Raw genomic sequence first — 14,968 nt, 5'->3', positions numbered from 1 at the left:
ACAATATCCCCTTAAGGAGGGATTTAATAATATGACCTACGTGAATATTTTGTTAGCCAGTAAGGAGCCCCCCTCAAAGATCACTGCGAAACCTTACCTAAAGAAGGGGTGGGTTTTGGAGGTCTGGGTGGTGGTGGTGGTGGTGGCGGACAAGGTCCTGGTGCTGCAGCTTTCACAGTGAGGTTAAGGCTGAAGGTTCCATTGAGCACATACGTGTGATTCACAGTATGATTGATGGAAACAAACAGGCCAGTATTATCCCCGAAGCTCCACTTGTAGTTAATGGTAGAATAATTGAGGAAGTGGCTAGGATCATGAATCAGGACATCAAACGTAATGGGGAGATCTTTGAGGAAGGTTTCATCGGATGAATTTCGATCATTCTTCTGGGACATAGTCACAAATACAGGAATCTGATCTAAAATATACATCCCCCAAAGAAAGAAAGAATGCATGACTGCTTGATTGTAAGTGGAGGACTTCGACGATGCTTTTAGGTTAAAATATTAAAATGAGGGATAATCTAGCATTATTTTCCTTTTCACATGCAAGTTTTCTGGGGTTTCCTAAGCTATTCTGGAAAACAGATGAACTACAACTAATTAAATATACAAGCTTAGGTAGGGGCCCAGATGAATCGTAACCTAACCCCGAACACTTGGCCTTAACTCTTTTTGAACCCATTGACGTCAACAGAATGAAGTGCCTTATCCTCAGAGTTCACACCACTCACCTGTTACCACGTACACATCTTTCACTTGTGCGATGGGAACATATGCCCGTCCATGTCTTCTATAGACAGTCACTTCCATGAGTTGAGGCCCAAGTGTCACATTGGCTGTGTTCACAGAAACTCTCACTGAACATCGTCCCAATTTCTGGAAATACTGACCTTTGGGAGGACGGAAATTTTTAGCTATTGGCTGCATTAAATCATCATTATAGGAAGCTGTTCCTTAAAGACTAGCTACCACCATTTATAGATTGCTCTGAGGAGGGAAAATAGGATAGGCCTATGGTCTGCTTCAGAAAGGGAGATGGTGATCATTTTAATGTAAAATGTTACGAAACAAACCCACAGTTATACACATGTAATTGTATATAGTTGGTTAAAATAAAAAAAGCTGTTTAGTGGCATAATACAGTTAGCCCTTAGTTTACAAATAAATGCTTTTCATGTTAAGTATTTGGCACTTGAAATACATGTTTTCCCCACAGAAAATACATTTAATATAATGATGAGGTGTCCAGAAGAGTTAAAAAATTATTTATCCAATAACCTACTTTATTTTTGTTACTATTTCCGCTATATTATTAAGCAGATTTTTAAAAGGGGACTGGAATCCTCCATCTCCTAATAGTATTTGTATATAAAAATACAGCAAGTAGCTGGGCGCGGTGGCTCATGCCTGTAATCTCAGCACTTTGGGAGGCCGAGGCAGGCAGATCACCTGAGGTCAGGAGATGGAGCCCATCCTGGCCAACATGGTGAAACCCTGTCTCTACTAAAATACAAAAAAAATTAGCCGGCTGTGGTGGTACGAGCCTATAATCCGAGCTACTCGGGAGGCTGAGGCAGCCGAATGGCTTGAACCCGGAGGCGGAGATTGCAGTGAGCCAACATCATGCCACTGCACTCCAGCCTGGCGACAGAGCGAAACTCTGTCTCAAAAACATAAAAATCAAAATCCAGTAAGTGATGAAATAGAGGATGGCAGACATAAAACAGAATAGAGCAGTTCCACAGGCACTTTCCTAGAACACCCCTGAGTCATTCCTTTTCTTTCTCCAACCCTCCCTGCTGCTAGCTAACAGGTGGAAGTAATTCCTCTCCTTCAGGGCTCAAGGACATTTAAACACATTTTAAAACTCTAACTCCTCTTACTATAATTCCCAAATCAAGAACTTTTCTAATCCTGCCAGGGGGCCTGGTTTAGACCTGTCACTGACTGGGTATCTTACCCTGAATGCTTTCGAGACCGGGTTGTTTCAAGACCCCATTTATCACACCGTCAAACGTGGGAGAAAAACATACTGGTCTCTCAAGGGATGTGTGATTTGGAATCCTCCTTCACTCTGAGATGCAGGGGTAGCTCCCTCAGAAGTTATAAGGGGAAGGGGTGTCTCTCAGGCGCTATTCATGAAGCAAATGTTAGTTTCAGCTCTGAGAGGTGAGACCATACTTAGTTGAGGGAGAAAATCAGTTAACTCTGAGACCTCAGTGGAAGACAGCAATTCAAGGCAGTCTTGTTAGACCAACAGAGCAAGTTCTAGGCTGAAGGTTGATTGTAAATACAGACAGTTGATCCGGTAAGTTATTGGAATGTTTACTAGGCTAAAGAGTCTGGGAGTGTTAGTAAGCATAAGTGACTCCATGCAAACTGTCAGAATTCTGTCATGAGAGGGACAAGTCAAAGAAACGTTTGGGGAGTTGGCTAATGGGGTCATAATGGCAGTGAAAAATAAGTCAGTTTTAAGGCAATTGGTTTATATAGATGAGCATAATATTTGACATAGCTTTACTCTGCTCAATGGGTATGTATTGTTACTATTTTGTCCTGATTTGTAAATAAGTTAATTGAAGGAAGAGGAGCGCTCTCTAATCTGTGATGAAAGATGAACATTTAGAAATCTGGAGGCTGCTCAATTGGTAGCAGTTTTCAAATATGCGGTGCCAGGTGGCACCTAGTGACATTTTAAACTAAGAATTTAGCAGCCTAATTAATAATAAACTAAGTTTGCTTCTTCTAAAGTAATAATTTCCCCAATAATAAAGCAAAATGAATACCATTTGTAATTTAAAAAAAGACAGAATGGGCTAAGTCAAAGTGGAACAGTAGTTATTTTATTTCTACACAATGAAATATTGTGCAGCCATTAAAACAAAGTATAAACATTTTAAAAATCATATCATTAAATGCTCATGATAGTAAGCAAAAATGTGTATGTGATCTTAATAATGAACTTAATAAATACTAGCAAAGAAAACACCATAATAATTCACAATGATAATCTCTGGTGTTAATTACGGATAATTTTTATTTTTTATTTCTATCTTTTCTGAGGATTTCCTACAAATAAATAGCACATGCTTCTTTAAATCTTAAAAATTCTCTAGAGAACATAAAAAAACAGAAGAATAAATCAATGAATGCTCATCCATGTGCCATTCTGTTTTTTTGTTTTTGTTTTTTTTTGAGATGGAGTCTCACTCTGTCGCCCGGGCTGGAGTGCAATGGCTCAATCTCCTCTCACTGCAACCTCTACACCCTGGGTTCAAGTGATTCTCCTGCCTCAACCTCCTGAGTAGCTGGGATTACAGGTGCACACCACCACACCTAGCTAATTTTTGTATTTTTAGTGGGGACAGGGCTTCACCATGTTGGCCGGGCTGGTCTTGAACTCCTGACCTCAGGTGATCCACCCGCCTCGGCCTTCCAAGGTGCTGGAATTACAGGTGTAAACCATATGCCCAGCCTCCATGTGCCATTCAAATAAATAAGTGTTAGTATTTTTTCTTGTTATGGTTTTAGGTAGAAAAAAAATAAGTGATTTTGTTTTTTTGAAAAAGAGCTTAATATTTTAGTTTTTCTCTCTTTTTAACTCTTCAGTGGCCTGGAGATTTGGCAAGGTTAACCAGGATTTCATTTTTCTCTCTCACCGTTCACCCATGCTAAGGAAAGTTAGCAGGGTGACTGCTATTAACTCTCTGTGTTATCATTCCCAATTATAGAGTAAGAAAAGAGAAGGTTGAAATTTTAAGGAAAGGTAAAGAAGAGGCTTAGGGGTTTGTAAAAGCCAACCAAGTGTGTGGAAGACGTAGACGAAATTCCATCTTCTCCAACCGGGGTGGTGAGGAAAAGGTTTCCCATCGGGGAAGACGTTATGATGGCTTTGGCCGGTGCCATTTTCCCCATCACTGTCCTCTGACCACGCTGTCCAGTTGTAAACATATGGATCAGCAGATAAACCAGCCTCTAAACAGAGAAAGAAACCAGCTATGAGTGTTATCTGGGCTCAGAAAACCCAATGTGCATGCATCACTGAATTAAACACCTTTTCATATTTTTTTCATAACTAGTTTAAAAGTAGTTAGACAACTAAACATGTAATATGTAGAATTCATCCAATAGTGTGCTTATGACTTGTGCACTTTTCTGAATTTGTTATATTTCAATGAAAGTTTTATACAAAGCAATTATTCAAGAAAGTCCAATGTAGAGATATCATTTAATGTATTTTTCTTCCTATTGGGTTTTCAAATCATAATCCTATTCAAATCAAACTGAGAGATAGTTTATCTTTTTATTTTGACACACTCTATCTGTAGTTTTTTTTCCGGAACACACTTGACATCATGGCTGTTTATTCGTAAAGACTCCAGCACACATGTCTAAGAATAAGAACATTTTCCTACACAGCCCTGACACCATTATCACCCCAATCAAGGTTTGCATATTATATTTGGCTATTTTTGATGCTTTAAATGATTTTTAAAATCCCTCTTTCTCTCTCTAGATGTGGATAGATATATATGTAGCTATCCTTATATCTACATACAGCTATAGATATATGGAGAGAAGCAGATATGACAAAGTGCTAAAATTGTTGAATCTAGGTGACTATAGTTAACAACAATTTGTTGTATGTTTCAAAACAGCTAGAAGAAAGATTTGGGCTGGGTGCAGTGGCTCAAACCTGTAATCCCAGCATTTTGAGAGGCCGAGGTGGGCGGATCAGTTGAGGTCAGGAGTTCGAGACCAGCTTGGCCAGCATGTGAAACCCCGTCTCTACTAAAAATACAAAAATTAGCCAGGCGTGTTGCGTGCGCCTATAATCCCAGCTACTCAGGATGCCGAGGCAGGAGAATTGCTTGAACCTGGGAGGCGGAGGTTGCAGTGAGCTGAGATTGCGCCACTGCACTCCAGCCTGGGTAACAGAGTGAAACTCCATCTCAAAAAATAAATAAACAAAGAGAAAGATTTGAAATGTTCTTAACACAAAGAAATGATAAATATTTGAGGTGATGGATATCCCAATCACCCTGATTTGATCACCATAAATTGTATGCATGTATCAAAATATTGCATGTATCCCAGAAATATGTATGATTATCATGTATCAATAAAAAATTAATCAAAAAATGGGTGAAAGATCTGAATAGACATTTCTCAAAAAAGGTAATACAGATCACCAACAGTATATCATTGCTGGTGGGAATGTAAATTAGTACAACCACTATGGAAAACAGTATGGTGGTTCCTCAAAAAACTAAAAATAGAGCTACCATATGAGGCAGCTGGGAATATATCCAAAAGAAAGGAAATCAATCTATCAAAGAGATGTATGTACTCCTATGTTGCAGCGCTATTCACAATAGTCAAGATATGGAACCAAATGAAGTATCCATCAATAGATAAATGGATAAAGAAAATGTGGGCCGGGCGCGGTGGCTCAAGCCTGTAATCCCAGCACTTTGGGAGGCCGAGATGGGCGGATCACGAGGTCAGGAGATCGAGACCACCCTGGCTAACACGGTGAAACCCCGTCTCTACTAAAAAATACAAAAAACTAGCCGGGCGAGGTGGCGGGCGCCTGTAGTCCCAGCTACTCGGGAGGCTGAGGCAGGAGAATGGCGGGAACCCGGGAGGCGGAGCTTGCAGTGAGCTGAGATCCGGCCACAGCACTCCAGCCTGGGCAACAGAGCGAGACTCCCTCTCAAAAAAAAAAAAAAAAAAAAAAAAAAAAAAAGAAAATGTGGTATATATACACAATGGAATATTAGTCATAAAAAGAATTAAATCCCATCATTTTCAGCAACATTAATGGAACTGGAGGTCATGATGTTAAGTGAAATAAGCCAGGCATAGAAAGACAAACACTGGCTGGGCGCGGTGGCTCATGCCTGTAATCCCAGCACTTTGGGAGACCGAGGCAGGTGGATCACAAAGTCAAATGTTCGAGACCAGCCTGGCCAACATAGTGAAACCCCGTGTCTACAAAAAATACAAAAATTAGCTGAACATGGTGTTGGGTGCCTGTAATCCCAGCTACTTGGGAGGCTGAGGCAGGAGAATCATTTGAACCCGGGAGGCAAAGATTGCAGTGAACCGAGATCGCGCCATTGCACTCCAGCCTGGGTGACAGAGTGAAACTCCATCTCAAAAAAAAAAAAAAAGTTGTTTCAAAAAAAGAAGAGAAAAAAAGTTACAAAGTATTAAATGCTTAATTCATGTTAAATATAAAATATTTTCCATACAGAATTGAATGTTTTCCCCACAGGAAGATAAAAAATTAATTAAAAATGAATATATTGACAGCTTAATAAAAGTTCTAAATAATAAAATCATAAATTCATTATTAAAAAGCCTTGTTACTGACTGAAGAATCTCAATAATTAGCTCCGTTTTTTTTGTTTTGTTTTTTGAGACGGAGTCTTGCTCTGTCACTCAGGCTGGAGTGCAGTGGCGCAATCTCGGCTCACTGCAACCTTCGCCTCCCAGAGTTAAGCAATTTTCCTGCCTCAGCGTCCCGAGTAGCTGTCATTACAGGCGCCTGCCACCATGCCCGGCTAATTTTTATATTTTTAGTAGAGACGGGGTTTCACCATGTTGGCCAGAATAGTCTTGAACTCCTGACCTCAGGTGATCCGCCTGCCTCGGCCTCTCAAAGTGCTGGAATTACAGGCGTGAGCCATGGCGCCCGGCCATTAGCTCTGTTTTTTGAGCATGTACCATTCTGATAAGATAATTTCCCTTGATGTATTTGCGCCTTTGGTCTTCTTTAACATGGACAGGGAGCTTATTTCTTTCACTAAGAGCAAAGCAAAACCAAAATATACACATTTTAGCATTTGTGCCAGCACACAGCATTTGCTTAAGAAATCCTTGTCGGCCGAAATTAGACTGATCAGCAAACATCTGTCAAATTGGCTATTCTTTGAATAGTCAAGAGTTCCAAGTAATAAAAGCAAAATCTGAGACTCAACAAGGTATTCTCTGTCCAATCAACTGGACACTAAGGAAAAGCAGGGGGTGGCGATGTGGCTTTTGAAGAGGGCTCCAAGCAGGGGAGAGCTGGCTGACGTTGATGTTGATGAAGGCGCTGGGTAGAACCACACACTCACCGTCTCTGTCATCCAGCTCATGGAGTGCAGTGGCAAGGGACGAGAGCAGCATCTGGCACTTACAGGAGCACCTGTGACCATTAAGGTTTAGAAAACGGGTCTCCAGTAGTTTTGAATACTGCGTTCTTACCATTTCTGCAGTTCTTCTCATAGACTATGTTGCCATTGGCATCTTCCTTTTGGCATCTAGGGAATACCAGATTCACCACAAATGTTATATTTGAGCCCACGAGGGCTGGTGAGTCACTTGTCAGGACTGCCTGCACACGGCCTCCTAGGGCAAAAAAAAGTGGGGCTCAATGACCCAGCATCTTTCTCCTTTCATTCATAAACATTTAGAGGTAACTTTATTAATAAGGACCAGAGGACCCACATGCCTCTTTATAATATATTAAATTTATATTTTGTATTCCTCACTTAAGCTTTCAGAGTACAACACTCTAGAAGATAAATTAAAAAATAAATCAGACCAATTAAGAATTCTCTAATCACAGCAAGAACATTTACCTACGATAATAAAACAAATCAGCTCACTTGGGTTCAGGAGATTAAAGTTTTAAACGTTTGTATTTTTAAATCTCAAAACCAATGACTGAAGGACGCATTCTTTTATCTAAAAAGAAAGATTTTCAGTTTCTGATAAGCCACACCTTTGAGACAGTAAACATGGTTTTGGGGTGACTGGGTTTCTGAAGATGACCATTCCCAGGTTGGTTAAATAGGTTTAAAGCTAAATCTGCTCACTCTTCAAAAGTATTCCAAGAGCTACCAATGTGGAAATTTCTAAGGAGATTATTTGTGGCTTAGGAAGTGATAGTGTTGGACTAAAGAAAATACTGCCAAGTCCAGGTGCCCCCCGACTTGGTAATGAGAGCACTGTCATTTGTGGAAATGACGTGAGCCGTGTGATCTAAAAGGCTTTACTATCTACAAGACTTACTGAAGTAGGAAATTGCAGGTGTTTGGGTTGAACCTTTTGACTTACCCTTCCAGGAGTTTTTCCACCTCATGTCTCCCCTCTTCCACACTGGGTAGAGTTTTTCATTCCAGTCATTTTCATCAGAAGACCAGCCATTTAATTGATTGTGCTCCCTCATGTAAGCAGAAGGTCTTTCATTGCCCAGCACATCATGAAATCCTGTATCAATATTCGAAAAACAAATTCCATTCTTCATTTAGTAATCACCTCACAGAAACTTTTTATTTCTTACTGTTGAAAAGCACATACATAATATATTTAGCACATCAAGTAAACAGAGGGTGCTTTGTTTTTTAAAGGAAGTCTACTGGAAATATCTTGATTATAAGCATTCAGACCCTATGTCTTTATGAACTTTAAATGAGTCAAATAAAAATTTTGAAAGTCAATATTTTTTAGCCATCACTTGGCTTCTCAATACACATCCTCTGAATATTTAAATTTGATACAATACCATTAGGAAAACACTGATGTCAAAAATCTTCGGATTTTTGGATTTTTTTTCCCATTCTGAACTACTCACTGATAAAGCTACTGATAAACAGCTTTTTAATGGTCTTGGTGAATGTTCCATATACTTTGTGTAGTCCACATTTGTTAGGTAGAGTGTCTTCTTTTTAAGTGTCATTTATGTCAAGCTAGTGGATGGTGTTCTTTGAGTTTTCTGTGTCCCTATTGATTTTCTCTACTTGTTATTTCAGTTACTGAGAGAGAAATCTTGAAATCTCCAACTATAATTGTGGTTTTTTTCCAATTGCCTGTTTCTTCTTCCAGTTTTTGCTGTATGAATTTTGAAGCTTTGTTGTCAGGTGCATACTATACATTTAGAATTGTTACAGCTTCTTGATGAACTGACCCTTTTCTCAATAGGAATTTATGCTCTTTATCCCTGCTATTATCCCTTGTTCTAAAGAATACTTTGATATGAATGCTTAGTGTTTGGTATATCTTTTTCCATTCTTTTACTTTAAAAAATGTTTAGATTGATGTATGTTTCTACTCATCCTTACATTTTAAACCTTTGTGCATTTTTATATTTGAAGTAAAGTTCTCATAGAAAGCATGTAATTGGATGTTTAAAAATCCAGTCTGACAATCTCTGTCTTTTAGTTGGAGTGTTTAGATAATTCACATTTAATGTAATGATCAATATGATGAAATTTAAGTGTACCGTCTTGTTATTTGTTTTCTATTTGTTCCATTTGTTCTTTTTTCCCTTCTTTTCCTATACTCTTTGGAGTTATATTTGGATTCCATTTTATCTCTACAACTAGCTTGTTAGTGACACCTCTTTCACTTATTTTGTTCTGAGTGGTTGCTCTAGGCTTATAATATTACAGTTATTTTAAAATTATTTCTAATCGTGAGTTAGTGTCTGCCTTTTTGCTTTGCCTGACCAGCCTGGTGGTCACTTGGTCTCTCTCTTTTGAGAATTGTAGCAGACTGGTTGGTTGCCTCCAAGAAGCTATTTCCTGCCTGCACCCCTCCTCCTTTCTTCCCCTTGCTGGCAGAGTTTCTACTCTAACAGTTCAAAATTCCAGAGTATCACTTCCTAGCTTTCCTTACAATTAGGGCAGGAGCAGATAGATAATTTGATACTGGCCAATGAGAGCTGAGAAGCAGTCTTCTGGGACTTCTGAGAAAGGTTTTCCTTCTTTATAACAAGAGATATGTGAGAACAAACTCAATTTTTCCTCCTCAGAATTGATTTTGGAGATGGTAGTGTAATAATGTGATGGCCAGAGCTATGACAGTCATATTTAACGATGAGGACACACATCTGAGGAAACAGCCAACACATTAAGGGTGTCAGAGTGGAAAGATAAAAAGAAATGGAGCCCTCAATGAAACTGTTGAGCCGTTGCTCTAGTCCTGCTTACCTCGGGACTGACCAAGATAATAAATGTCTTAGTCTACTTTGTTACAGCCCAAAGCTCAACTGTCTGTATTCCTCAGCCAATGGCCTTAAACTTTTCTCCCATTGATTTCTATGGTTCTATGTCTTGGCCTAGCTATAGACTCTCGGAGGACAGAAACTGTCTTGTTCTTCTCTTAAATCCTGGGAGAGATCCTCCATGAGGTGTGGTATTTAGTGGGTGCTCAGAGAAGCCATATTGGATGCATGTCTCTGACCTATTTCTTCTATTCCTCTTCTCTGGTAGGAGAAGGGAGCAACATGTTCCCTTCTTCTCTGGGAGGCAGAGAGAATGGGAAAGAGCAGCAAAGTAGGAGTCATGGAACCTGTTTTCTAGCCTTGGTTCTGTTGTTAAACAGGCTGTGTGACCTCAGGCCATGTGTATTATCTGGGCCTTCAAATATGACAAAAGCCAAATGTCCTGTGATTCTATGAGATTTCTCCTATTTGGAAATAGATATTAAGTGAGGGGAGGACATTTGTGTTTATCAATAAATATTTGTAATTGGAAATTCACTTGAGTCATATGAAAAGAACTAAGATTATTTAGTTCAAATCCCTTCATTTTATATATGAAGAAATTCAGGCCTGGGGAAATGATATGATTCACCTAGGGTCATCTTTAGTAGCAATCAAGATTCACATCTTTCGATTCCCAGGACAAGTTCTTTCCACTGTTCCAGAGAGTCTTCCTCTTCCTCAGATCTTGAAAGAAAGTTATTGTTTCCAGGAACATAATCAAAACACAGATTTCTCTTCTGATTTTAAATGTCAGAAGTCAAGGAAAAGTACAAACTTAAAAGGAGAGTTACAAGGGATAGGCACATAGGTCAATGGAATAGAAGAGAGAATCCAGAAATAGACCCACACAAGCATGCGCTACTAATTTTTTTTTTTTTAAGAGATGGGGGTCTCACTATGTTGCTCAGGCTGGACTCAAACTCCTGGGCTCAAGTGATCTACCTGCCCCAGCCTTCGGATTAGCTAGGACCACGGGCAAGCACTACCGTGCCCGACTGGATTTTAGACAAAGATGCAAAAACAATCCAATGGAGGGAAGATAGCCTTTTCAACATATGGTGCTGTAAAATAGCAAAAAGCCTAGGTGAAATCTTCAGGATCTAGGACTAGGCAAGAATTCTTAGAATTGACACAAACACAACCCATAAAAGGAAGTTGGAACTCATTAAAATAAAAAACCTTTGCTCTCTGAAACATGACATGAAAGAGGATGAAAAGGCAAGCCACAGACTGGGAGAAATTATTTGTAAACCACACTTCCAATAAAGGACTAGTATTTAGAATATATAAAGAATTTTCGAAACTCACTATAAGAAAACCACGGGATTCAATTAGAAAAATCGGTAAAAATTAATGAAATGATATTTCACCATTTCATTCATCTTGTGGCAAATAAACACACAAGAAGATATTCAACATCATTAGCCAGTAGTGAAATATCACTATATCCCTATCAGTAAGACTTAACTAAAAAGCAGTGACAACATCAAATGCTTACAAGGATGTAGAGAAACTGGATTGCTCACACATTGCTAGTGGAAATGTAAAATGGTACAACCACTCTGTTAGTTTCTTGCAAAATTAAACATGCAGCTATCATATAACCAAGAAATTATACCCTTTGGCATGCATCCCAGAGAAACGAAACTGATATTCACACAGAGATCTGCACATGAATGTTTATAGCAGCTTTATTCATAATAGCCCAAACTGAAATAACCCAGATGTCCTTTAATGGGTGAATGGTTAAGCAAACTGTGGTACATCCATACCATGGAATACTAATCTGTGACAAAGAGTAACAAACTATTGATGCAGTTACTTCAATAAATCAATAAAGTTCCAGGAAATTATGTTGGGTTTAAAAAAAAGCAAATCTCAAAAGGTTACATACCGGATAATTCCATTTGTATAGAATTTTGGAAATGACAAAGTGATAAAAATGGAAACCAGATTAGTGGTTGCCAGGAACTGGGTGAGTGTTGGAAGAAGGGAAGTGGATTTGGCTATACAAGGGCATGAGAATACTTTGGTGATGGAGCTCTGCTGTGTTTTGACTGTATCAATGTCAATATCTGGGCTGTGATGTCGTGTTTTGCATGATGGTACCACTGGGGCAAACTGGGTAAAGGGTGCATGGGGATCTCTCTGTATTATTTCTTACAACAGTATGTGAATCTATAAATACCTCACAATAAAAAGTTGAATTTAAAAATAAAGGCCGGATGCAATGGCTCATGCCTGTAATCCCAACACTTTGGAAGGCTGAGAGTGGGCGATTGCCTGAGCCCAGGAGTTCCAGACCAGCTTGGGCAACATGGCAAAAACCCTGTGTCTACAAAAATTAAAAAAATAAAATAAACCCATCCGAATGAGGTGGCTCACGCCTGTAGTCCTAGCATTCTGGGAGGCCAAGGCAGGATTGAGCCCAGGAGTTTGAGACCAGCCTGGGCAACATAGTAAGATCCATTTCTACAACAAATACAAAAATGTGAAGGTAAATTTGAGGTCACACCCAGTGCTGCAGCTGACTCTCCCTTCACACTTTGGCCTCCTTGCTGTGTCCACCAGCAGAGAGGTGGTGGCAGGGCTGCTGCCAGCTACCTTGTCCACACCTTCTTCCTTCAGGGCTACGAATGAAAAACGGCAGGAAATCTTTAGTGCTTGATACACTGCTACATTCTGCCTGCCCTTATTTTTTCTGGGCAGAATATTTAGTCCAGAGCAAGGTGAACCCGGTGAATGGCTGAGTTTTGTTACACTGCCTAAGAGGTTGAGGACTCTTGAGCTAACAGTGCGGATTCAGCCTCCTGCTAATCTGCTTTATTGAGCAGAGCGAAGTGGGCTTGAAAGAGGCTGGAATAAGGGCAGGTGTCCCCCATCGGGTCTATTCGTCTATTCTGTGTTCCTTCATCTTTAAAGGAGCCTGTCCTGGGAGGTATCCTAAGGGTGGGTGCAAGTCTGCCTCCTTAGGAACAATCCCCACCATGCATGTCTCCCACGCCAAGCAGCTGATCTCACAAGAACCCAATTACCCAGTTTTGCAAATGAGGAAACGAAAACTCCTCGTTTTGAAGGAAATGAGGAAACGGAGCGAAACCACTGGAGACCCAGCCCCTCGGCTGGCGGGAAGCCCGAACCTGTCCAACCCCAAACCCAGGCAGGAAGGACAGAGGTCAGGATGGAAGGCTGCCTCCTCAGCTTGCCCGCTGTGTGGCTTGGGGCGAGTTCCTTGCCCACTCTGTGGCCCGTGTCCTCGTGTAGGAAGCGGGACCATCACAGCGCCGGGCTCCGCGGGCTGCTAGGAGGACCCGCAGCGCACTGCGGGCCCCGCACGTGCTACACGCCGACTCCGGATCAGCTCCTTGTGATGAGACTTCCTTTCCAAAAACGCAGGCGTTTTCCCGGGTCGCAGTCGCAGTTGGGAGACCGAGGGTTAGGGCGCGGCCGCGGGGTCTTGTGGGCCGTCCCACGTCTCAGGCCTCTGCGGCTCCGAGCAGAAGCCGCTGCGCCTCTGGCTGCTTCCCACCCGTCCCGTCCCCGCAATCCCAGGCCCAGGGTCACAGCGACTCAGCTCTCTTCCTCTCGCGAATCTGCACACTGACTCAGTGGTCTGGACCGTGGCTGCATAGGCAGCTCCCAAGAGGAACTTTTAAAACAAGGATCCTCTGACCCCACTCCCAAAGATTCCGGTTTCATTGCGTGGGTATCAGTATTGTTAAAAATGCCCTGGCCTCTCCTGCGTGACCAGGGTAGAGAGCCTGGGTTTCAGCTCCTCTCCCAGCAAGCTCCTGCAGGTCTGCGAGGAAGCCCCGCAGGAGGAGCAATAGCTTCTGGGCTGGGAAGATTAGTGAGTTTGTCTCCAGATTGGAGACCCCATTTCATGTGAGGTCTCCACCTTTTTGGATGGAAGCTGGACACAGTTTAGTTGATGGAGTTGCTTTGTTCTGTGACCGGAGGCTGTCCAACCCTCCACCAACCACTGTCTGGCAAGAATGGGTTACAACTGCAATGGAAAAAAAGCTTCACAAGAGAAGGGCTGCATGGTTTTTACCTTCCAAGAGCCGAAAGCAAAGAATGGAGCTGGAGGCATTTTGCTGTAGTTTCAGCCTTCCCAACAATTTGCAGAAGAAAAGATGAGTGAGCCAGAGATGAATGCTTCCTGAAGAACTTCAGTCCAACCTCTAGTTCAGAGGATATTATTAGCCATCATTTCAGCCAATGGCCAGAGAATGGGTTAAACATAGAAATTGAGGGTTACTCACGTTTGGCAGCATCAAGTGGCAATCTTGCAGCCAGCAGCAGAAATCCCAGGAAATAGTAGAGACATTCCATGCTGAATTCTCAGGGACGCAGGCACTCAAGGTTTAACTCTGAATTCCTCTGGGCCCATCCACCAAAAGCAACAGTGCTCTTCTGGCATCTGTGGTGCCTCCCTCTCTATTTTAATTAAATACAGGGCCTCGGGGAGGATCATGTGATGGTATTAAGCGGCATTGCCTGATCTGGTCTCTCAAGTTCAGCCTCTTACAACTCATGTGCTTATGAGTCACTCCTTCTTGGCATCTATTTATTCACTTTTCAGACGCACATTATTTCAATTTTGTGATTCCACATTTACTAGATTCAAGGAGAGTTTTTTCCTATAGATTCTATTTCAATATTTTTTTTTTTTTTTTTTTTTTTTTTGAGATGGAGTCTCACACTGTCACCCAGGCTGGAGTGCAATGGCATGATCTCAGCTCACTGCAACTTCCACCTCCCAGGTTCAAGCCATTCTCCTGCCTCAGCCTCCCGAGTAGCTGGGATTACAGGTACCCACCACCATGCCTGACTAATTTTTTGTATTTTTAGTAGAGGCAGGTTTCACTATGTTGGCTAGGCTGGTCTCAAACTCCTGACCTCGTGATCTGCCCGCCTCAGTCTC

General features: G+C 41.3%; 1 protein-coding gene across 2 annotated transcripts in view; it reads right to left on the bottom strand.

Annotated features, from left to right (window-relative positions):
- GPNMB (glycoprotein nmb) overlaps window positions 1-14,666 on the bottom strand; it is a 29,112-nt gene extending 14,446 nt beyond the window's left edge. For both annotated transcript variants that reach the window (XM_021935957.2, XM_021935956.2), the window contains exons 1-6: window positions 14,307-14,666; window positions 8,112-8,264; window positions 7,257-7,400; window positions 3,804-3,977; window positions 734-892; window positions 98-418 (exon numbers count right to left, since the gene is read on the bottom strand). In XM_021935957.2, the coding sequence (XP_021791649.2) occupies window positions 98-418; window positions 734-892; window positions 3,804-3,977; window positions 7,257-7,400; window positions 8,112-8,264; window positions 14,307-14,376 (1,021 nt within the window). In that variant the 5' untranslated portion in view covers window positions 14,377-14,666. The remainder of the gene's footprint in view (window positions 1-97; window positions 419-733; window positions 893-3,803; window positions 3,978-7,256; window positions 7,401-8,111; window positions 8,265-14,306) is intronic.
- Between the last annotated feature and the right edge of the window lie 302 nt (window positions 14,667-14,968).

The sequence above is a fragment of the Papio anubis genome, chromosome 4 (genome assembly GCF_008728515.1).
Source record: "Papio anubis isolate 15944 chromosome 4, Panubis1.0, whole genome shotgun sequence".
Classification (NCBI taxonomy): domain Eukaryota; kingdom Metazoa; phylum Chordata; class Mammalia; order Primates; family Cercopithecidae; genus Papio; species Papio anubis.
This window is presented reverse-complemented; position numbering and strand designations above follow the sequence as displayed.